Below are 23603 nucleotides of genomic sequence, written 5' to 3' on the forward strand. Positions count from 1 at the left end.
GGGGTAGAGAGGAAGGAAAACATTGCACTGACCTGTTCCCTGTGGGGCAGCAGCAGGCAAAGGGGTCTGTGCAGATCAGCAGTGTCAGTGACATGTTTTAGGAAAAATCCTTTCCTTAGGATTTTTCCGCCTGAGAAGCTGAGAGGCTTCAGGAACAAAATGTAAACAATGATTAACTGCTGCTGTGGAATGCAACAGGTGGATCTGTGATTGGTCTCAGGTGGTTGTTTCTAATTAATGGCCAGTCACAGTCCACCTGTCTCGGACTGTTTCAGTCAGTCTGAGCCTTTGTTATTCATTCTTATTCTATTCTTAACAAGCCTCCTGATGAAATCCTTTCTTCTATCCTTTTAGTATAGTTTTAATATAGTATATATCATAAAATAATAAATCAAGCCTTCTGAAACATAGAGTCACCTTTTTCGTCTCTTCCCTCTTCCTGAGACCCCTGCGAACACCATCACAAATAGTGACCCCGAGCAAAGAATAAACCACCACAAGCAGCCCTCCCTGGTACCTCTTGTTCCTTTGGGATCCATGTCCTAAAGCGGCTCCTGCCAGGTCAGGGACATGAAGGAGAAAGTGCCCAGGTCACCAGGAGCTCCCCACACTCCTGTCCTGCTGGCTCCTCTCTGTACCCTGTCCTGGAGTTCCTCCCTTGAGCTTGGCGGGGTCATAGGGCAGGCAGAAGTGCTTTTGCAACTTTGGGTACGTCAGAGCTCCACTTCCTCAGAGTTATCTTTTTTTTTTTTTCTTTCTCACAAAGGAATTGGCTTTTGTCAAAAGTCCACATGAAGAATTTTGCAAATGGCTCCTCATTTCCTTCTGATTAGAAACACTCCTTCCCTGCAGAATGTCTGTTTCCCCAGCTGCCTTCTCTCACCCATCAGGTTCCTACCACACCTTGTTCGTCTTCCCTGACGGGTCATTGTCCCTCCAGCACCAGAGGGTTACTGGTGCCACTGGAATGCTGACAGTGGTGTTGAATTAACTGTCTGCTTGACAGAAGCAACTTCCATTCTGGGAATATGTCCAGAATCATTGCTAAAACCTCCCTTGGTCCCAAAAGAGCACAACTGAGAAAAAAATTCTCACTTCTGTCATTCCAACGAAGGCTCACACAGCCCAAAGGAAGGACGGCACTCAGTTGCTTGCAGCCAGGTTATCAGCACTTAGAGCTCACATTACTTACTGCCAATCCACCTGATGATACAATGAAAGCTATTAGAGACCAGGTTTTAGGGGGCTATGATTCCCTTTCCAGCCCTTCATTAGGGCTCATCCTCCTTCTTCTCAGACATGGGAGCTCTTGTGTTTTTTTTTACCTGACCCCAGCCCTCTGGGCAACCTGTGCCAGGGCCTCACCACCCTCACAGGGAAGGATTTCTTCCCAATATCCAATCTGACCCCACCCTCTGTCAGTGGGAAGCCATGCCCACTTGGCCTGTCACTCCATGCCCTTGGCCAAAGTCCCTCTCCAACTCTTCTGGAGCTCTGCCAGCTCCTGGATCATGAAGTGTTTGTCCTTGATAGGACTGGCCTGTTGAGATTCCATAGCTGGGGGCACAAACACGGTGTCAGCAGGAAGAGAGGTGGCAGTTCTGGCCCTGGGGCTACCACACACATCGGTTTCCAGCAGCAGCATCCCAGATCCCTGAGGGACATGTCAGCCTGGGTAGGAATCATCTCACCTCTCCTTTCTAGGGATTCCTTGGAATTCACTGTAGCTGCTGTCTTCTACACTACAGGGGAGTGTAGAAGATGACTCAGATGAAACCTGCAACTTTCTAAGGATTAAAGCCAAGAGAGCAGCACTGATTTGCCTCTTCTCAGAAGAGATGACATAGCTGAAATCCTAAATCATCCCTCTGCTGTGTGCTCCAGCTCATGCACAGAATTTATTATTGTATGAATCCTCGTAGAAACTGCCTGGTGCAGGAGAAGTACCACTGAAATTGTGGTACACAAGTGGCAAAATTAGATTTGAAACAGCAATCATATGTTTTGTCCTGCAGAGTCTGAAAAATCTACCTGGGCAATGCGAGGTGGTGATTTGTGCCTGTTCAAAGACAAGATTTCAGGATTAGGGTTGCTAAGAGGAACCTGACACAGAGGCAGACTGCTTTTCCTAGAAGGAATGAGGAGCTCTTGGAACTATCAACAGATGGCTCATTCCAGACATTGCAGACACCAGCCATTGGAAGAACTCTGGTGTGAGACAGGTACCTGCCCTTCTCCAGGGGATCCAGAGGCTTTAAAATGGGAAAACCTGAGGAAATGAGCCACTTTCTGACACTGTTTCTGAGGTACAAGCTCTGCAGCACATCCCTGATGTTTATTCAAGAAAATCTGGGGAATGAGTTTCCACATTTAAAAGAAACAAAAAGAAAAATTCCAAATCTGATTTTGGGGTAGTAACAAAATTAAAAAGATCAGTTCATCAGAGTTTCTTCCTTGGGGACAAGACAATGAGGGTCATTCCATGGGGAATACAGGAACAGGACTGAGCTCAGAGCCATGTCCTCCCTTACTTCTGGCTGTCTCTGAAGTGCCACATCTCCCAGTGCCACATGTCCAGAAGTACCTCACAGAGCTGTCACCTCCACCACAGTGTCCCCAGGGCCGTGACTTCCCTCGTCACTCCCAGCTTTCTCCACAAACACCCTCCGCAGAGCGACTCTGACGGAGCGCTGGAAGCGGCGCCGCCGGCAGCTCCCCACCAGCACGTAAACCACCGGGTTGAGGGAGCAGTTCAGCAGTGCCAGAAACAAAGAGGGGTTGTCTGGGAATAAATCACCGGAAGCAGGGAGATTGAGGAAAACCTCCACGCAGAAAGGGATGCCAAAGGCAAAGAACAGCAGCACGTTGAGCAGGATGGCCACAAAGAGCTTCCCTGGCTGTCGCCTCCGGGAGCCACAGCGCAGCTTGAGGAACAGGAGCAGGTTGGAAACCAACATCATGAGGGAAAAAACCACGGAAATGGCCAGGGCTACACCTGCAAGGACGGTCTCAGAGTCCTCACTGTAGGTGGAGGTGAGGTAGAGGGAGGAAACAAAAGCCCCGGCGAGGGCCCAGAGGGCCCCGCTGACGATGCCCGAGAGGTGCCGGGGGCGCTGGCAGCGGTACCAGATGGGGCAGAGCACGGAGACGCAGCGCTCCACGCTCAGGGCTGCCAGCAGCCCCAGGCTGCTCAGGTCAAACACGTGGCACGGGAACCCAAGGACAAACACAAAATGCCGATAGTGTTGAATAAAAGGAAGCAAAGATGTGCAAAATGCTGCTATGGACAGAAAAGCCAACAGAAGCAGGAGAAACAGGAGGAGCAGGGAGAAGTCAGCAACAGCCAGATTTAGGATGTAGACAGTGAAAGGGCTCTGCTTTGTGTGGAAGCCCAGGAACCACAAGACCACCCCATTCCCTGCCAGCCCACAGAGGGAAATCCCCAGGCACACCCCTGCAAAGGCAATCAGGCTGTAGGGAATGCTGGAGCATTCAGATCTGATATATTCCTCCCAGTCCAGAGATCCATAAAGCGTATTGTTCAGGGTGAGGTTTGTTGTGCTGTTCTCCTCCATGGTGAATGATCCTGCTCCCAGCAGCTGCCTTCTCCCTTTCCCACAACCTCCTAGGGAGAGATGGGGAACCAGAGGGAGATAAGGGACATCAGCATTCCCAGCGTTTCCCAACTGTCCACACAGCCCCACGCCAGCCTCAAGAAGAACCCCCACCCCTGCAGTGCCCAGGACAGGCTCCCAGCCCTCCAGCCCTGACCCTAGACAGGAATCTCCCACCAGGCCATCCCTGGACTCCTACCTCCAGTAGGAACAGCACTGACACAGCAGCACCAGGAGAAAGGATTTGGGGATGGCTGCTGGAACCACTGGCTGTGCTTCAGCCTCGTGCCTCGTGCTTGGGTGCAGCCCTTGGCCCAGAGATCACATCCCATGGTCAGAACTCTCCTCACAATCTCCCCACATCAGTGACAGCCTCCCCTCACATGTCCCAGGGACACAGATCTTACCAGGAGGAGGTGGCCACATCACCCCCTTCCTCCGCCACTCTTCAATGTCATCCCACCACACCGGGGGCTTCTGGCTTTCACTCCGTGTGCCAGGTGGTCCATCCATCAATGCAGAAGGGGATATAAGTAATTTCCAGGGATGTAGGGTGGCAGAGAGGTGAGAGATATGAGCCAGAGACCTTCAGGAGTGAGAAGTCACTGATGTACAGACATGCAACAGGACAAGTTGCTCAGTGTCTCTAGTGACACGTAACTCGTTCTCAGAGACTTCTTCCAACTTCCTTCTGGGAGAAACTTCCAGGAGTTGCACCTTCTTCCATCTCCCTCTCACAGATGGATGCTGAGCCTATGTTCTCTCCTTGTTTTAAGTCTTCCTCTAGCTCCAAATCCTGAAGCTCCAGGCTGGACCCCCTGGAGAGTGCATGGACCTTGTAAATTAACAGATCCGTAAATTCTGGGGATGACAAGCACAGGATACAACTCCAAAGGAGATGGAAAACACATGAAAGAGGGGCAGAAAATAAGCAATAAAATGCCAGTCCCCGTGCTGTGAATGGCTGAGGTTGTGTGGCAGGAGCCACTTGGAGATAAGAGCGCTTTGGCAGCACCATGTACCCCACAAACCTAATCTCTGAGGAGTCACATGCCCAGCAGGGGTGATGAGGCTGATGATTGGGATTAGGATGGGATTAGAGGCTGCGGGCAAAGCCCTCGTACAGTCCCATGTCTGGGCACTGGTGATTTCCCACAGCAGCTGGACACAAGGATAGTGCTCATCCCCATGGCTGCTGCTCAGGGGCTCTGTTGGCATCTAATGAGGTCTGGAATTTCTGAGGGGTTCAGAAAACCCACTAATAGCTGAACAGATCATAGTGGAGTACCCCTTCCATGGACAGGATCTGCTCTCAGCAGAGGAGGGTTTTGACCCAGGATTCCCCGGAACCGAAGGGACATAATAATATCTGTGCTGTCCTCTTATTTTCATTATGTTAGATCCAATAAATGATGTTTAAAATTCAAAAGTCTGAGTGCCTGCATTAATGGGATCATAACAGAGCAGCAGCTTCTCATAAAGAACTGAGGAGAGGAGAGGAAGGCAATGACATGGCCACCTCCCTCCTGGTAAGATCTGTGTCCCTGGGACATGTGAGGGGAAGCTGTCACTGATGTGGGGAGATTGTGAGGGGAGTTCTGACCATGGGATGTGATCTCTGGGCCAAGGGCTGCACCCAAACACGAGGCACGAGGCTGAAGCACAGCCAGTGGTTCCAGCAGCCATCCCCAAATCCTTTCTCCTGGTGCTGCTGTGTCAGTGCTGTTCCTACTGGAGGTAGGAGTCCAGGGATGGCCTGGTGGGAGATTCCTGTCTAGGGTCAGGGCTGGAGGGCTGGGAGCCTGTCCTGGGCACTGCAGGGGTGGGGGTTCTTCTTGAGGCTGGCGTGGGGCTGTGTGGACAGTTGGGAAACGCTGGGAATGCTGATGTCCCTTATCTCCCTCTGGTTCCCCATCTCTCCCTAGGAGGTTGTGGGAAAGGGAGAAGGCAGCTGCTGGGAGCAGGATCATTCACCATGGAGGAGAACAGCACAACAAACCTCACCCTGAACAATACGCTTTATGGATCTCTGGACTGGGAGGAATATATCAGATCTGAATGCTCCAGCATTCCCTACAGCCTGATTGCCTTTGCAGGGGTGTGCCTGGGGATTTCCCTCTGTGGGCTGGCAGGGAATGGGGTGGTCTTGTGGTTCCTGGGCTTCCACACAAAGCAGAGCCCTTTCACTGTCTACATCCTAAATCTGGCTGTTGCTGACTTCTCCCTGCTCCTCCTGTTTCTCCTGCTTCTGTTGGCTTTTCTGTCCATAGCAGCATTTTGCACATCTTTGCTTCCTTTTATTCAACACTATCGGCATTTTGTGTTTGTCCTTGGGTTCCCGTGCCACGTGTTTGACCTGAGCAGCCTGGGGCTGCTGGCAGCCCTGAGCGTGGAGCGCTGCGTCTCCGTGCTCTGCCCCATCTGGTACCGCTGCCAGCGCCCCCGGCACCTCTCGGGCATCGTCAGCGGGGCCCCCTGGGCCCTCGCCGGGGCTTTTGTTTCCTCCCTCTACCTCACCTCCACCTACAGTGAGGACTCTGAGACCGTCCTTGCAGGTGTAGCCCTGGCCATTTCCGTGGTTTTTTCCCTCATGATGTTGGTTTCCAACCTGCTCCTGTTCCTCAAGCTGCGCTGTGGCTCCCGGAGGCGACAGCCAGGGAAGCTCTTTGTGGCCATCCTGCTCAACGTGCTGCTGTTCTTTGCCTTTGGCATCCCTTTCTGCGTGGAGGTTTTCCTCAATCTCCCTGCTTCCGGTGATTTATTCCCAGACAACCCCTCTTTGTTTCTGGCACTGCTGAACTGCTCCCTCAACCCGGTGATTTACGTGCTGGTGGGGAGCTGCCGGCGGCGCCGCTTCCAGCGCTCCGTCAGAGTCGCTCTGCGGAGGGTGTTTGAGGAGAAAGCTGGGAGTGACGAGGGAAGTCACGGCCCTGGGGACACTGTGGTGGAGGTGACAGCTCTGTGAGGCACTTCTGGACATGTGGCACTGGGAGATGTGGCACTTCAGAGACAGCCAGAAGGGAGCATATGGCTCTGAGCTCAGTCCTGTTCCTGTATTCCCCGTGGAATGACCCTCATTGTCTTGTCCCCAAGGAAGAAACTCTGATGAATGGATCTTTTTAATTTTGTTACTACCCCAAAATCAGATTTGGAATTTTTCTTTTTGTTTCTTTTAAATGTGGAAACTCATGCCCCAGATTTTCTTGAATAAACAACATCAGGGATGTGCTGCAGAGCTTGTACCTCAGAAACAGCGTCAGAAAGTGGCTCATTTCCTCAGGTTTTCCCATTCTAAAGCTGGATTCCCTGGAGAAGGGCAGGTACCTGTCTCACACCAGAGTTCTTCCAAAGGCTGGTGCGTGCAATGTCTGGAATGAGCCATCTATTGACAGTTCCAAGAGCTCCTCATTCCTTCTAGAAAAAGCAGTCTGCCTCTGTGTCAGGTTCCTCTTAGCAACCCTAATCCTGAAATCTTGTCTTTGAATAGGCTCAAATCACCACCTTGTATTGCCCAGATGGAATTTTAGGACTCTGCAGGACAAAACCTATGATTTCTATTTCAAATCTAATTTTGCCACTTATATACCCCAATTTCAGTGGCACTGGACATTCACCACACAGTTTCCAAGAGGATTCATGCAATAATAAATTCTCTGTGTGAACTACAGCACTGGCACACAGCAGAGGGATGATTTAGGATTTCAGCAATGTCATCTCTTCTGAGAAGAGGCAAATCAATGCTGCTCTCTTGGCGTTAATCCTTAGAAAGTTGCAGGTTTCATCTGAGTCATCTTCTAAAATCCATTGGGAGTCAGACAGCAGCCTGCAGTGAGTTGCAAGGAATTCCTAGAAAGGTGAGGTGAGATGATTCCTTCCCAGCCTGACATGTGCCTCAGGGATCCGGGATGCTCCTGCTGGAAACTGCTGGCCCTGGGACCAGAACTGTCATCACCTCTCTTCCTGCTGACACTTCATTTGTGTCCCCAGCTATGGAATCTCACATTCCTTCACCAGCCCAATCCTTTCACGGGCAAACACTTCATGATCCAGGAGCTGGCAGAGCTCCAGGAGAGTTGGAGAGGGACTTTGGCCAAGGGCATGGAATGACAGGACAAGGGGGAATGGCTTCCCACTGACAGAGGGTGGGGTCAGATTGGATATTGGGAAGAAATCCTTCCCTGTGAGGGTGGTGAGGCCCTGGCACAGGTTGCCCAGAGGGGTGGGGTCAGGTAAAAACAAACACAAGAGCTCCCATGTCTGAGGAGAAGGAGGATGAGCTCTAATGAGGGGCTGGAAAGGGGATCACAGCACCCCACAACCCGGTCCCTGATAGCTTTCATTGCATCATTAAAGGGATTGGCAGTATTAAGGGTGGGCTCTAAGTGCTGATGACCTGGCTGCAAGCAACTGAGTGCTGTCCTTCCTTTGGGCTCTGCAAGCCTGCAGTAGGATGACAAAAATGGGAACTCTTGTCTCAGTTGTGGTGCTTCGGGCCTAGGTTTTGGGAAAGATGTCAGAACTTTTTCCAGAATGGGAGCTGCTTCTGAGAAGCAGCCAGCTTCAACAGCACTGCAAGCACTGCCAGCATTGCCAGCATTCCAGTGCCACCAGTGTCACCTGTATCACTCTGCTGCTGCAGGGACATTGATCCCTCAAGGAAGAGAAACAAGGAGTTGTAGAAACCTGCTGAGAGAGGGAAAGTAGTTGGAAAATGGGACATTCTGAAGAGAAGGAGTATTTCTAATCAGAAGGAAATGAAGAGCCATTTGTAAAATATTTCATTGCCAGCTTTTGACAAAAGCCAATTTCTTTGTGCCAAAGGAAAAAAAAATCAAGATAACTCTGTGGGAGTGGTGCTCTGATGTAGGCAAAGTTGCAAACAACTTCAAACTGCCCTATGACCCCACCAAGCCTTGCAAGCAGCACTGGGAGAGGAAACAGAGATAAGCTGGCAAGATAGGAGTGGGGAGCTCCTGGTGACCTGGGCACTTTCTCCTTCATGTCCCTGACCTGCCAGGAGCCGCTTTAGGACGTGGATCCCAAAGGAGCAAGAGGTACCAGGGAGCGCCGCTGATCTGCACAGACCCCTTTGCCTGCTGCTGCCCCACAGGGAACAGGTCAGTGCAATGTTTTCCTTCCTCCCTACCCCACCTTCCTCTCCTCCAGCAGCTGCTCTGCTCCTGCCACCCTCTCCCGGTGACTGCAGTGCCTCACCCTGGTCCCCCTCCTCTGTCCTGTTCTTCCCCACTGCATCTTGTACTGAATATCCCAATCCTTCCATTTCACTCTCCCACCCCAAAATTTCCACCACCTTCCTCCTCTTCACTTCTACCCAGTGAATCCTTCCTACTGCAGGGAGCTGCTGAGGAGCCACATGGTCCATCCCTGGATTCTCCAAGCACTGACTGCCCATCCACTCTGACCACAGCCAGGGCCACATCCCACTGCCTGCCCAGCGTCCATCCATGGAGGTGACCACTGTGTTCCCCCCTGCCATCTCACCCACTGAAGGAGATGATCTGTGTGAGGTCGATGTCACCGATGTGGCCATACACAGTGTGACACTGCTCATCTGCCTCTGTGGGCTGGCTGGGAACGGGGCTGTGCTCTGCCTCCTCAGCCTGAAAAGTGGCAACTATGGCATCTTTGACCTGGCTCTTGCTGACTTCCTCTTCCTTTTCCTCACAGTCCCCTCTGCCCTCCTCTTCCTGGTGGAGGACATGTCCTGCTCTCCTGTCATGCCTATGCTGTACCTGCGTTTCCTTTTCCAGCTCTCAGTGGTCTCCTACTACTGGGGGCTGTTCCGGCTGACAGCCCACAGCTTAGGAAAGGACGTGGCCTCACTCTGCAAGCTCTGCTGCTGCTGCCAACTTCCCGAGCGCCTGACATGGGTGGTGTGGAGAGCCAAATACTGGGTCTTTTTCGCTCTTTTCACTGTCATTCCTGCAGCGACATTCCTGTGCCCGTCACAAGAGCAGAAGCACTGCCGGGCAGCTCTCATCTCCATGTACACCATCATCCTGCTCTTCTTTGTTGCACCCGTGGTCATTTCCCGCACAATCCTCCTCATTAAGACCAAGTGTGGCTCCCAGCAGCAGCAAGCCAAGAGGCGCGACATCGTTATCATCCTCATTGTGCTCTTCACTCTCCTGCTCATCCTCTGCAATTTCCTGCAGCAGCTCGGTTACATTGTTGTGTCCTCCCAGGTTGTTTTCCTGCTCACTTGCATCCACAGCAGCATCAAACCCTTCATCTACTTCTTGGCAGGCAGGTGCAAAAGGCCCTGCTCTTTGGAGTCCCTCCGGCTCACACTCAACAGTGTCTTTGAGGAGCAGAAAGAAAAAACTGCGCACAGAAATGAAGTCCCCAGCCTGTTGATACCTTCCTGCTCTGCTGAAGGACCCCAGGAAACTGGCAGAAGGTTTCCTTGACTCGGCTCATTAATCAATATCCGCAGGATCGCCCTCCCCATGGTGCTGTATTCCTGCAGGAGAAGGGAGCAGGGGCATTGCCTTGGGTGATTTTTGTGGGATGCTCTGCAGGGAGCACACTGGAGCATGGCTTTCCTCCTCCCTCCTGCATCCACATGGCTCCAAGCAGTGCAGCTGGGCTCAGTGCTGTTCCCCAGCTCTATTCCCCATGGAATGGCCCTCATGGCCTCAGCCCCAGGGAATGAACTCCATCTCCTTTGGCTCAGCAGATGAGTTCCATGGTGTTTTCAGGGAGCTCTTGCCTGCAAAGAATGGGACATCCCAGTCGCTGGGGACACACCCAGCACGGGGCGAGGGTTATTTCCCAAATCCCTGTGGGGCTGGTGCCTCCCAATGGCAGGAGAGGGGTTTGGATCACAGGCAGCATCCTTCCCCTTCTGTCTCTTTTTGGAAGTTTCTTTTAAGCTTTGGAGTTTTTATAACACGAGTACTTTGTACTGCTGATCTCTGCCCACTGCGGGCAGCACAGCCCGAAGCGCTGCACAAGCCCCGGGAAGGCGGGACGGAGGCGGAGCTGTGCTGGAAAAGCGGAACGGGTCCGAAAGTGGGGGATGGATTACCGGGGGTGGATTACCGAGAGGGTACAAAGCTGTTACTATTTTGGACGGTGTGCCTCTGGCCGTCCCTCCGGCTGCGAGTAAACACCGATCGCTGTTCATTTACTTTGTCTCTTGTTATGGTTTAATAAATTTCTAAAAATATTAAAATGTGAGGCGTCGTTTCTCACAACAAAGAAAAAGACCACTTGATTCGTAGGGAAAATGAAGAAAATCAAGATCAACAACCCCGAGGCTGTGGAACTCTGTGGAAGGCAAAGATGTAAAACCATTTCCGACTGTCCAATGACTGCACCGATCCTTGCAAAACAACCCCAGGACAGGGCACAGGGAGGAGCCAGCAGGACGGGACTGGGGAGCTCCTGGTGACCTGGGCACTTTCTCCTTCAGGTCCCTGACCTGGCAGGAGCCGCTTTAGGACACGGATCCCAAAGGAGCAAGAGGTACCAGGGAGCGCCGCTGATCTGCACAGACCCCTTTGCCTGCTGCTGCCCCACAGGGAACAGGTCAGTGCAATGTTTTCCTTCCTCCCTACCCCACCTTCCTCTCCTCCAGCAGCTGCTCTGCTCCTGCCACCCTCTCCCGGTGACCCCAGTGGCCTCCCCAGCTCCCCACTCCTCTGCCCTGTACATCCCGACTGTATCTTGACATTTAATCCGCTGACATAAACTTTCAAAGACCATGGGAAACATTAGGAAGCAGGAATTCTTTACCTGCACAGAAGGATCTCTCCCTGATCTGTGTGTGATGAGACTTTACAACAGGGGTTTATCCATCATAACCATACACTCATTAAAGTGTGTTTCTTATCTAATACATAAATGTCACACTTTTGTAGAACTCATTTCCAGACACAGGAAGAGCAGAAGGAGCCAATGGGGTGTAACAGCTTTGAGGAAAGCTTCTTGTGTCTCCATAATTCAGGGGATTCTCCCCAGGGTCCCCACAACTCCCCGTTTTTATATTATTAAGAAAGCTTCTCTGAAGGATTAACTGAATTAACACTAAATGACGGAAACAATCAAATGCCCACATAAGACAATTTTCAAAATGCAAACAATTCTGAGTTCCCAATGTCCCAAAAGATTTCCTGGAGTGTCTTAGTGCTGGCAGGAGGGATGCAGGGTTTTCTTAGTACGGTTTATCAGGAAACTGAGTCAGGAGAAGATTCCTTCAGCAGGGACTGGTTCTCTGCTACATGTGGCAGTGTTGTTGGCTGTAATTGGCTCTGTACGAGGTAGTGTAGGTGCTGGTGTGTCTGCTGGAAACCCCAAAGAGAAGTCATTAACTTTTAAGAAAAAGATGGTTACTTTAGGGTAAATTTTCCTTTCTTTCCCTGCCAATTACCCTCCCTCTGGTATTGCAAAGGAACTCTGGGGAAAGGGATTAGTGAAGGGAGGCCATGGAAAGGGGGAAAAGGTGGTTGGAATTTGTGGGAAAATAAAACAGGGATAATAGGACAATGGAAAGAAAAAGGGGAAAGTGGGAGGGGGACAGGGAGGCCACAGAAATTGGGGAAGGGTATTAGAAGAAGTGGGACAGATTGGACTGGAAGGCTCTTTCATTATTGACTTGGGCTTTTGCATGCAGGACACCTCATTGGTGTTCTGTGTTCTTCTTGCTTTTAGGCTGTGGCTGGGGCTTGATGGCTGTTGGTTTTGGGCTCTATTTCCTTGGGAGGTGTGTGGAGGACTATGGCACGGAAAATATCTGGCAGGTTTGCAGTCTGGTGCATGTTAACTGCCTTCCACTGGAACTCACCAGGTCCTGTCAGATCAGCTGCTTGGGGGCCTTTTCTTCCTTGTATTATATTAAATTCCACAATTTCTCCATCTCCTGGACTGTGGAGCTATTTCCTGGGGTTATTCTTCTTTACAGCAGTCTGATGAACAAACACATCTTCGTTGTTATCATTTCGGGTTATGAAACCAGATATGCTTTTTACGTTGAACCATTTCACTGTCCCCAAAACGTTCATGGCAAGGGCTTTTGCACCTTTGCCAGCAGGTTTGTGTTGGTGTTGCAGGTGCTGGACGTGGTGCTGGTGCTGGTGTGCTGCCGTGCAATGTTTGTCCCGCTCCCGGCGCTGGCGGCCGTGCTGGAGCTCGGGCCCCTCCCGGGTGTGTCTCAGATGGTGCCCAGGGCGCTGCCAGCGCGGGGCTTTCAGAGCAGCCACGGCGGGCAGGGGGCAGTGGTTTGGCTGAGCCATCCCTCCTTTTTCCCTGACTGGCCCTGATCTCTGTACTGCCCCGAGAGCAGGGTCAGCCCCCCAGGCCCCGAGAGAGTAAAACCTGGACCCTCCATGTGTGTGGGTGGGGGGAGCTCTGAACATCTCACCATGCAGCAGAATTAAACATCTGTGCATACCATGCCAAGGCCCTGTTTGCTTCTTTACCCTGGACTGTGCTAGTAGCAATGCAGGATGCTACAAATGGTGCCCCACGTTGGGTGCCAGGTGATGCCAGCCCCTGGAGTCTTTGGCTTGCTCTTTCAGGACACCCACAGCCACACCAAGGTGTATGGAACAGCTCCAGGATGAATTCACCAGGAGCTGAACCTCAGAGCTGCGGCTCTACAGTGGGATTTACTTTGCCAGCATCAGGGGGAAAAGTAAAAGAGTCAAAGGATGCTCTCTGCCTGGTCTCCCAATAGTCCTTTAATCCAGAGCTTTGGAAGCAAAAGATGGAGAGAGCAGCCCTTGAGGGGTTTATAAGCAGGCCAAAACCAGTGGGTGGGTACAAACAGCCAACAATGGGATAACCTTAGGGGAGGAGTAACGGGGGTGGTTTACATCAGGGGTGGATATAACTTAGGGGGAAACCAACTTGGAACATACAGAGGGATTTGGAAGCAACCATTTTCAGAGAGCCTGGATTACAAAACTGAAAGCTGGGGTAACCTCAGTGTTTGTGTTCACTGAGTGCTGAGATATTAAAGGTGACCTTGCCTTGAACTTTTCCTTTGGCCACGTGCTCTTCCTTCTTGTTACAAAGCTTTCCCTAAAGCCACTGCAGGCCTCCAAATCTGTTTCTGCACTGGCTCCAGCCACGTTTATCATCCTGTCTTCTCCAGAGGAGCACACTGGAGCTGGGCTTTCCTCCTCCATCCTGGGTCCTGGAACCCTAGGGCCAGGAGGAACAGGGACACTGCCAGGGATCCTGGTGGAGTGGGGTAGCACTGGAACTGTCAGGGGGAAAAAGTCAGCCCTGGGTGTGTTCTGGGGTGTCAGAGCAGGCTGAGGGGTCAGGAGAGGGTCAGAGGGGGTTGGAGGGAGTCTGGATCCCGGCAGTCCCAGAGGAGAGCAGAGCCTGACAGGCCACGCTCAGAGTGGGGGAGCGGCTCCATCTGGGAAAGTTGTGGGATGTGATAGGATGGGGTGGGGATGGAGAGCGGGGTGGGAATGGGGTGCAGAGATGGGGATAGGATAGGATAAAATAGGATAGGATAGGATAGGATAGGATAGGATAGGATAGGATAGGATAGGATAGGATAGGATAGGGACCAGCTCAGCTCAGATTCCTTGGGCCCAGGGGAGGCTTTGTTAATGATTCCAGAGCTCTTCCCAGAATTGGAGTTACTTCTGGCAAGCACCCAGCTGACTCACCAGCACTTCCAGCACTGTCAGCATTCCAGTGCTGGAAGCACCATCATCATCCCTCTGCTGCTGGAGGGACAATGACCCCTGAGGGAAGAGAAACAAGGAATGGTACAAGTCTCTCAGGAGAGGGAAGGCAGTCGGAAAATTAGACATTCTACAGGGAAGAAATGTTTCTCATCAGGGGGAAATGAGAAGCCATTTGCAAAATATTTCAATTGGAGCTTTTCACCAAAGCCACTTCCTCTGGAGCAAAAAAAACCCCAATATGAAAAAACTCTGAGGAAGTGACGTTCTGACATACCCAAAGCCGCAATTTCCAACTCCCCTGTGAGTCCAGTGAGCCTTGGGGAGCAACACCAGAACAGGACACACAGAGAAGAGACAGCAGGACGGGAGTGGGGAGCTCCTGGTGACCTGGGCACTTTCTCCTTCATGACCCTGACCTGGCAGGAGCCGCTTTAGGACATGGATCCCAAAGGAGCAAGAGGTACCAGGGAGCGCCGCTGATCTGCACAGACCCCTTTGCCTGCTGCTGCCCCACAGGGAACAGGTCAGTGCAATGTTTTCCTTCCTCCCTACCCCACCTTCCTCTCCTCCCGCAGCTGCTCTGTTCCTGCCACCCTCTCCAGTGACCCCAGTGCCCTCCCCAGCTCCCTCGTTCTGTGCCCTGTGTCAGAACAGCCCAGCCCTCCCACCTCCCTCTCCCACCCCACAATTCCCACTGCCCTCCTCCCCTGCACATCTCACTTCTCTCCACAGAATCCTTCCCACTTCAGGGAGCTGCTGAGGAGCCACATGGTCCATCCCTGGATTCTCCAAGCACTGACTGCCCATCCACTCTGACCAGAGTCGGGGCCACATCCCACTGCCTGCCCAGCATCCATCCATGGAGGTGACCACCGTGTCCCCATCTCCTGCCTCAGCCACTGAGGGAGATGATCTGTGTGAGACAGATGTCACCAGTATGGCCATACACAGTGTGACACTGCTCATCTGCCTCTCTGGGCTGGCTGGGAACTGGGCTGTGCTCTGCCTCCTCAGCCTGAAGACCTATAACTCTGGCATCTTTGACCTGGCAGTCGCCGACTTCCTCTTCCTTCTTCTCACAGTCCCCTACGCCCTCTTCTTCCTGCTGGAGGAAGTGTCCTGCTCTCCTCATGCCCGTGCTGTACCTGCGTTTTCTTTTCCAGCTCTCAGTTGTCTCCTTCCTCTGGGGGCTGTTCTGGCTCAGGCCTGCTGGCACTGTGCTCTGTCTGTACAAGATCTTCCAGCGCTGCCGCTGGGACCTTTCTGAGCGAATGTGGTTGGTGATGGGGAGTGTCCAGTCCTGGGCCTTCTTTGCTCTCTTCACTGTCATTCCCTCAGTGATATTCCTGTGCCACTCCCAAGAGCAGGAGCACTGTCATGCACCTCTCTTCTCCATGTACACCCTCATCCTGGTCCTCTTGGCTGCACCCGTGGCCATTTCTGGCACGATTGACTTCATTAAGGGCAAGTGGGGCTCCCAGCAGCAGCAACCCCAGAGGCGCGACAGGGTTATCCACCTCACTGCCCTCTTAACTCTCCTCCTCAGCTTCTGCCATTTCCTGCAGCAGCTCGGCTACATCAACGTGCCCTCCCAGACTGTTTCCCTGCTCACCTGTACCAACAGCAGCATCAAACCCTTCATCTACTTCTTGGCAGGGAGATCCTGGAGGGCCTTTTCCACGGTGAGGGACTGGAGGCACTGTACAGTGAGGAGCCTCCAGCTCTCCCTCCAGAGGGTCTTTGAGTAGCAGAAAGAACAAACAGCCCACAGCAATGAGTCCCTCAGGAACACGGGGATGTGAGCCTCTTGATGGCTTTCACTGCTCTGCTGAAGGACCTCAGAGAGAGGCTGAGAGTTTCCTTGATATTAATCAGGAATACCTGATGAGTGAATATCCATGGGATCACCCTCGCCGTGGTTGTGTACTCCTGCAGAAGAAGGGAGCAGGGGCATTGCCTTGGGTCATTTTTATGGGATGCTCTGCAGGGAGCACACTGGAGCATGGCTTTCCTCCTCCCTCCTGCATCCACATGGCTCCAAGCAGTGCAGCTGGGCTCAGTGCTGTTCCCCAGCTCTATTCCCCATGGAATGGCCCTCATGGCCTCAGCCCCAGGGAATGAACTCCATCTCCTTTGCCTCAGCAGATGAGTTCCATGGTGTTTTTCAGGGAGCTCTTGCCTGCAAAGAATGGGACACCCTCATCCCTGGGGACACACCCAGCAGGGGCTGGCAGTGATTTCCCAAATCTCTGAAGGGCTGGTGCCTCCCAATGGCAGGAGAGGGATTGGGATCACAGGGAGCATCCTTCCCCTTCTGTCCAGCAGAGCCAGCCCTGCATTCCCAGCTGATGGGAAGGGACACCAGGTAGGGCTGCAGAGCTGGGGAGGGACAGCAACATTCCCTTATCCTTTCAGTGGGAATTTGTCACATTCCTCAATTCCAGAATTAAATCCTTCAGAGTAAACTGCAGAGTCAAAAGGGAACTCCACTGAACTCCTGTGCCTGTAGCAGAAAGCACATGGAATATGGAAATTCCCATCACCAGATGCTTGGACCATTTAATTGCACAGAGATGAGGGGGTTGTGCTGCTCTTCTGCACAATGGGGCCATCCATCCTCTGGTTCCCCAGCATCAGTGTCCAAGGAAGCCCTGGACCACCTCCATCCTGAACCTGGCCACCCTCAGGAGGAGCTGCACAGCCACTCTGCACAGCAGCTTCAGCCACAGCCCAGCCTGTCCTGATCTCTGTCATTCTGGAACCACCCCTCAGTCAGATTTGGATTCATGGTTCTTCTTTGTTTTCACTGCGGTAGTTCCTGCCTCTGAATTTATTGAAGAAACAATATCCAGGCTTCACTGCAGAGCCTGTCTCTGTTGAACAGTGTCCAAAATGGCTCATTTCCTTCTTTTATCCCATTCTAAAGCCTCTGGCTGGTCTGTGAGCAGGGCAGGTACCTGTCTCATACCAGAGCCCTTCCTAAGGCACGTGCCTGCAAGGCTTGGGATGATGTTGGCAGTGCCAAAAGCTCCTCATTCCTCCTGGGAGAGACCTGGGCAGCAGCCAGAGCTCTTGCTCAGGGGGAAGTTGTCCCTCCTTTTCCCATTGCCTTAAATCCAGGGGAAAGCAACATGCCACTGCTTCTGGAAAGGGAAGTGAGAGTGAAAGCCATGGGAGGTGATTCAGGCTTTGAGACACACATGAGAGAATTGACTTTAACATCTGAGAGGGTTTTTCCCTCCCTGTTCCCTGTTTTCCTGCCCAGTGGAGAGCAGGACCATTCCATGGTGCAACCGCTTGTCCAGGGAAGGACAATTCAGCCAAGGGGTTTCTCTCATGGCAAGTGCAGGAGGATCATGATCCTCCCATGTACTTTTTCTACTTCCCAGCACCTTCCGTGTCTCCTGTGACACCCAGGCCACTGCCCACCTGAGCTTCCGTTCAAAAGACCAAAGATTTCAAAGCAACAGTTTTACTGGATATCCTTGCCCATGGCAGAAGGAGAGATGGAATGATATGATCTCTACAGTTACTTCCAACCCAAACCATTCCATGAGGATTCCTCACATCCTTCAGCATCCACCCCAGGCAGGAGTTCCCCTGCTGCACACAGCACCAGCCTGGCAGAGCTCAAGGAGCATTTGGACAATGCTCTCAGGCACAGGCTGGGATTGTTGGGATGGCTGTGCAGGGCCAGGAGCTCAACTCCATGATCCTTGTGGGTCCCTTCCTACTCTGGATATTTTATGCCTCTATTTTATGATGCCTCTCTTCCATGATGACTCCACTGTCTTGTCCCTATTCCCTGGCTCTGGCACATCCCCAAAAGCCCTCTGGAAGGCAGCACTACCAGAGGGAGTGAATTCCTTTGGACAGCTCCCAGCAGGAAGTAAATCAGAGGGTGGGCACTGCTGCTGGCCGAGGAGCCAGAGCACAGCCCCATTCCCACCATCCCACCCAGGCACAGCAGCAGCAGCAGCGTGACAGGCACTTTGCTCCACTGCCTGTTGGCACACTGGCTCCAGCTGTCCTGGCTCTCCTCATTCCAGCTCCCCTTGGATGCCTTCCCACCGGGCTGGCTCCAGCAGGCAGGGCTGGCTCCCTCCGTGGCAGGGCACAAAGTGCTCCTGGTGACACCTCTGCTGCTTCTGCTCCCCTCACACAGCTGGAGGGGTGACCAACAGAGACACCAGAGCAGCGCTGCTGTCCCCCAAACGTGGCTTTTCCCATCTTTTCCCAGCCACAGCTTCCATGTGGAGCAGCACAGGGAGGGCTGAGGGACAGGACAGAGGGCAAGTAGGATGTGGGAGCCTGGCCTGCTGTGCCTGGCACAAAAGCCAGGAGATACCTCCTTCCTGGCTGTGGGCAGGACAGAGCTGGAGCAGGAAAACAATTGGAGAAGGAAGGAATTGCCCATGGAGATATCAGAGAGCAAATGGCTTTGGGATGGATCTGAGCTGGACGCTCAGGTGTCAGCTGATATCACTGAGCTGCTGGATGCCATCAGCAGGACACCCATTTCAATATTCCCTCCCTTTTCCCACACTATTTATGGCTTTTAATTCCCTACAGACCTCAGTTCTGCCCCCACAATCCATACCCAGGTTCCACCCAATGAGGGAGTAGGAAAGACATTCTGTGCTGTTCTTGTGAGCAAGCAAAGGCCTCCTGAAGATAAGGGGAAGCCCCATATCTCTCCTGAGGAAGGCACCAAGTTTCTCACCATGGAAACGTGATGAAGGAGAGGAAGTTAGAGATAGGGACTCAAGCTGGCTCACAGAGTGACCTGGCTCCCTGATTACCTACTGGGAACTTTGTTTCTCTCTTATAACCAATGGGCACTGAATGTGTATGTTGGATGAATGTAAATATCTTGAAAAAGTATAAAAGCAATATTGCTGTAATAAATCTCTCTCTTGCCCCCTTCTGATGGAATTGCGGTATTTTGTACTGTGTCGTGCTCTATAACGACATGAGGAGGAACCGATTAAGGTAGAAGAGAAGAGTCTGACCTTGTTTCCTCTGGCAGCCTGGAGAACTTCCCCGCAGTGCACTCCCCTCACCTCCACCCTCCAGCTGCTGTCCCTGGCCGGGATCTTCAGGAGGCTCCCTGCAATGGTCCCTTGGGAAAGGGGAGCGCAGCCCAAGGGCGGCTGAGCCCCAGCAGCGCCCGGCGCGGGCTCTGTCCCAGCTCCTGCCACAGCCCCTGCTCTCCGTGCTGCCTCGTGTTCTCCAGGGCTCTCACACACAGGCAGCTGCTCCAGAGCCTGCCACGGGAGCAGGGCTCTGCTCCTCATCTGCTCTGCACTCTGCCCAGCAAATGAGCAACAGGAGAGAGCCTCAGCAACCACACCTGTGGCCAAGGCACTTGGTCTCCATCTCAGCCTCTTCCTTCATGTTTAAAGCAACTCCAATCCCAAAATCTTGTCTTTTGTACTGCATGAACTTGCCCCCTCTCTTTCCTGGGCTGGATCCTTAGGACCCTGCACTACAAATGTGCTGGTATACTTTGATTTCTGGTTCTAATCTAGTTTAGCCACTTCTATACCACAATTTCAGTGGTACTTCACCCTCAAAGCACAGTTTCCAAGAGGATTCATGCAATAATAAATTCTGTGCATGAGCTGGAGCACAGGCACACAGCACAGGGATAATTTGGGATTTCAGCAATGTCATCTCTTCTGAGAAGAGGCAAATCAGTGCTGCTCTCTTGGCTTAAACTTTAGAAAGTTGCAGGTTTCCTCTGAGTCAACTTCTACACTCCCTTGTGAGTCAGACAGCAGCCTACAGTGAATTCCAAATAATTCCTAGAAAGGTGAGGTGAGATGATTCCTTCCCAGCCTGACATGTGCCTCAGGGATCTGGGATGCTCCTCCTGGAAACTGCTGGTCCTGGGACCAGAACTGTCACCTCTCTTCCCTGTGACACCGTGTTTGTGTCCCCAGCTATGGAATCTCACATTCCCTCACCAGCCCAATCCTCTCAAAGGCAAAATCTTCATGATCCACTGTGGGAATCCACAAAATCAGATGGTTTCGGTATAGCTGCAAAAGGCAGGCCTGGGAGACAACAGAACTGTGATTGGAGCCAAGCAGTAGACATGAAGTAGGTCAGTGGAAAAAATATTTAAAAATTAGAAAAGCAAGGACAAATAGAACAATGGTCTGTGTATTAACGCTTGTCTAGAATTATTCCTCAAGCTGTAGAAAAGTTTATCTAGCAAGATCTTAGGAAGTTTGGGGCCTAATAATGGAGCTGTGTGTTGTGTTTTAAGGCTTACAAGCAGGAATTGTATTTCAAATAAGCAGGCATTGTTTTAACCAAAGGTACGTGTGCTTATAGCGGCTGGATAGAACCACTGTCAATGTGCTTCTGATTTGTGAGATTGGTCAAAAAGCTTATAAAGTAAGTTGTAACATTAAGTTCTTGGCCTGCTGCCTGGGATGTGAGCTGCTGGCATCTTCCCATTGTCCGAACTGTGCAATGAGACTGATGCTGAAAAATAAAACAGCTCGAGGCACGTTCCACAGCAGTCCCGTCCCGTTTGTGATTTGTATAGAAACCCACAGCTGGCGATAATCCAGGAGCTGATGGGGCTCCAGAAGAGTTGGAGAGGGACTTTGGATGAGGGCATGGAGTGACAGGACAAGGGCTAATGGCTTCCCACTGACAGAGGGTGGGGTGAGATTGGATATTGGGAAGAAATCCTTCCCTGTGAGGGTGGTGAGGCCCTGGCACAGGTTGCCCAGAGGGCTGGGGTCAGGTGAAAAAAAACACAAGAGATTCCATGTCTGAGGAGAAGGAGGATGAGGATGAGCTCTAATGAGCTCTAATGGGAAGAGGATCACAGCATCCCGAAACTTGGTCCCTGATAGCTTTCATTGCATCATCAGGGGGATTGGCAGTAATTAGGGTGGGCTCTAATTACTGATGACCTGGCTGCAAGCAACTGAGTGCTGTCCTTTCCTTAGGCTGTGTGAGCTTGCATTGGAATGACAGAAATGGGAATTCTCAGCTCAGGTTACTTTCTTGGGGCCCGGGAAAGTTTTTGCAATGATCCTGAACCTCTTCCCAGAATGGGAGCTGTTTCTGAAATGCACCCAGATGCTTGCAGAGTGCTGTGAGCACTTCCAGCACTGCCAGCACTCCAGTGCCACCAGCAGCTCCCAGCTGCTGGAGGGACAATGACCCCTCAGGGCAGATAAATGAGGAATGGTAGAAAGCTGCTGAGATAGGGAAAGCATTTGGAGAATGTCCCATTTGGAAGAGTGTTTATAATCAGGAGGAAAGGAGGAGCCATTCAAAGAAATCTGCATGTCAATCTACTTCCTCTATGGCAGAAAAAAAAGTCAAGCCCATTCTAAGGAAGTGAAATTCTATGTAGCCAAAGCTGCAATTTCTGACTCCCTTGTGACTCCACCGAGCCTTGGGAAACAACCCCAGGACAGGGCACAGAGAAGAGCCAGCAGGATGGGAGTGGGGAGCTCCTGGTGATCTGGGCACTTTCTCCTTCATGTCCCTGACCTGGCAGGAGCCACTTTAGGACACAGATCCCAAAGGAGCAAGAGGTACCAGGGAGCGCCGCTGATCTGCACAGACCCCTTTGCCTGCTGCTGCCCCACAGGGAACAGGTCAGTGCAATGTTTTCCTTCCTTCCTACCCCACCTTCCTCTCCTCCAGCAGCTGCTCTGTTCCTGCCACCCTCTCCCAGTGACCCCAGTGCCCTCCCCAGCTCCCCCCTCCTCTGCCCTGGGATTCCATTCTGCATCTCCTGGTGAACAGCACAACAGTCCCACCCCACAATTTCTACTGCCCTCGTCCCCTGCACATCTCACTCCTCCCCACTGAATCCTTCCCACTGCAGGGAGCTGCTGAGGAGCCACATGGTCCATCCCTGGATTCTCCAAGCACTGACTGCCCATCCACTCTGACCACAGCCAGGGCCACATCCCACTGCCTGCCCAGCATCCATCCATGGAGGTGACCACCGTGTCCCCATCTACTCCCTCACCCACAGAGGGAGACAATCTGTGTGAGACAGATGTCACCACCATGGCCATACACAGTGTGTCTCTGCTCATTTGCCTCTGTGGGCTGGCCGGGAACGGGGCTGGGCTTCTTGGAGCCCGCTCTTCATCTGGGAACAGAACCACACATTACATCCTCATCCTGACTTTCTTTGACTTCCTCTTCCTCCTCTTTCTGGTCCCCTCCACATTTCTCTTCCTGCTGGAGAATGTGTCCTGCTCTATCATCATGCCCTTGTGGTATGTGTGGTTCCTCTTCCAGGTATCCCTGGTGTCATACAGCATGTGGCTGTACACACTGACATTCATCAGAATTAGGAGGTGCAGGTCCACCCACTGCCCGCTCTGGCACTGCTGCCAGGGTCCCCAGCACCTGTCATGGGTGGTGTGTGCGCTGCTCTGGGCATTCACCATCACTGTCATCACTGTCATTACCACAACAAATTCTCTGTGTGTGTTCAAGACACCTGAGCACTGCCGGGTTGCTCTCATCTCCATGCACGCCTTCAACCTCCTCCTCTGCATTCTGTTCATGCTCATTTCCAGCACAATGCCATTCATTAAGAACAAGTGCAGCTCCCATCAGCAGCAACCCAAGAGGCTCGACATTGTTATCTGCCTCACTGGGCTCTTCACTCTGCCCCTCAGTCTCTGGAATTTGCTGCAGCAGCTCGGCTACACCACTGTGCCCTCTCAGGTGGCTTTCCTGCTCGCCTACATCCACAGCAGCATCAATCCCTTCATCTACTTCTTGGCAGGGAGGAGCTGGAGGCCCTGTTCCGTGGGGTCTGTACGGCTCTCCCTCCAGAGGGTCTTTGAGGAGCCAGAGGAAAACACTGCCCATAGTAATGATCCTGCCATGGAAACAGGAGTGTTCATTCCCCTCGCTACACTGCTGAGGGACCCTAGGACAATGGCTGAGGGACTCCTTAAGTCTCCTGATAAATAAATATTTAAATTGTCCCCCTCCCTGTGCTGGTGCACCCCAGCCCCTTTCCAGGCCTGACTCTGTCAGAGTCGCTCTGCGGAGGGTGTTTGAGGAGAAAGCCGGGAGTGACGAGGGGAGCCACGGCCCTGGGGACACTGTGGTGGAGGTGACAGCTCTGTGAGGCACTTCTGGACACGTGGCACCTCAGAGACAGCCTGAAGTATGGAGACAAGGGCACTCCAAGCATCGTAGCCAGGCTTGGTCCAGTTCCCCAGCTCTGTTTATTCCCCATGGAACTGCCCTGGCTGCCCCATCCATAAGGAATAAACTCTGTTGATGAAAAAAAGTCTGCAAAAATGGG

General features: G+C 52.3%; 4 protein-coding genes across 4 annotated transcripts; 3 read left to right on the forward strand and 1 right to left on the reverse strand.

The window, feature by feature from the left end:
* Window positions 1-2585: 2585 nt before the first annotated feature.
* On the reverse strand, window positions 2586-4127 carry LOC311155524 (mas-related G-protein coupled receptor member H-like; the record flags this gene model as incomplete). The annotated part of the gene is made up of 2 exons (XM_084208747.1): window positions 2586-3625; window positions 4022-4127. 2 exons carry the CDS (start codon window positions 4125-4127, stop codon window positions 2586-2588), a joined length of 1146 nt encoding a protein of 381 aa, XP_084064873.1.
* A 1462-nt stretch (window positions 4128-5589) lies between these two features.
* On the forward strand, window positions 5590-6579 carry LOC311155525 (mas-related G-protein coupled receptor member H-like; the record flags this gene model as incomplete). Its single annotated transcript, XM_084208748.1, has 1 exon — window positions 5590-6579. The coding sequence occupies one exon, from the start codon at window positions 5590-5592 to the stop codon at window positions 6577-6579; it is 990 nt and encodes a 329-aa protein (XP_084064874.1).
* Window positions 6580-9079: 2500 nt separating this feature from the next.
* Window positions 9080-23423, forward strand: LOC311155526 (uncharacterized protein; the record flags this gene model as incomplete). Its single annotated transcript, XM_084208749.1, has 3 exons — window positions 9080-9881; window positions 23073-23187; window positions 23315-23423. 3 exons carry the CDS (start codon window positions 9080-9082, stop codon window positions 23421-23423), a joined length of 1026 nt encoding a protein of 341 aa, XP_084064875.1.
* LOC311155185 (mas-related G-protein coupled receptor member B4-like) lies at window positions 15147-19117 on the forward strand (the record flags this gene model as incomplete). Its single annotated transcript, XM_084208116.1, is given in 2 exon segments — window positions 15147-15415; window positions 15417-19117. Coding segments are annotated over 2 exon segments (888 nt in total). The 3' UTR covers window positions 16036-19117.
* Window positions 23424-23603: the final 180 nt, after the last annotated feature.

This window comes from Fringilla coelebs (assembly GCF_963513975.1).
Source record: "Fringilla coelebs genome assembly, chromosome: 6".
NCBI classification, from domain to species: Eukaryota; Metazoa; Chordata; class Aves; order Passeriformes; family Fringillidae; genus Fringilla; species Fringilla coelebs.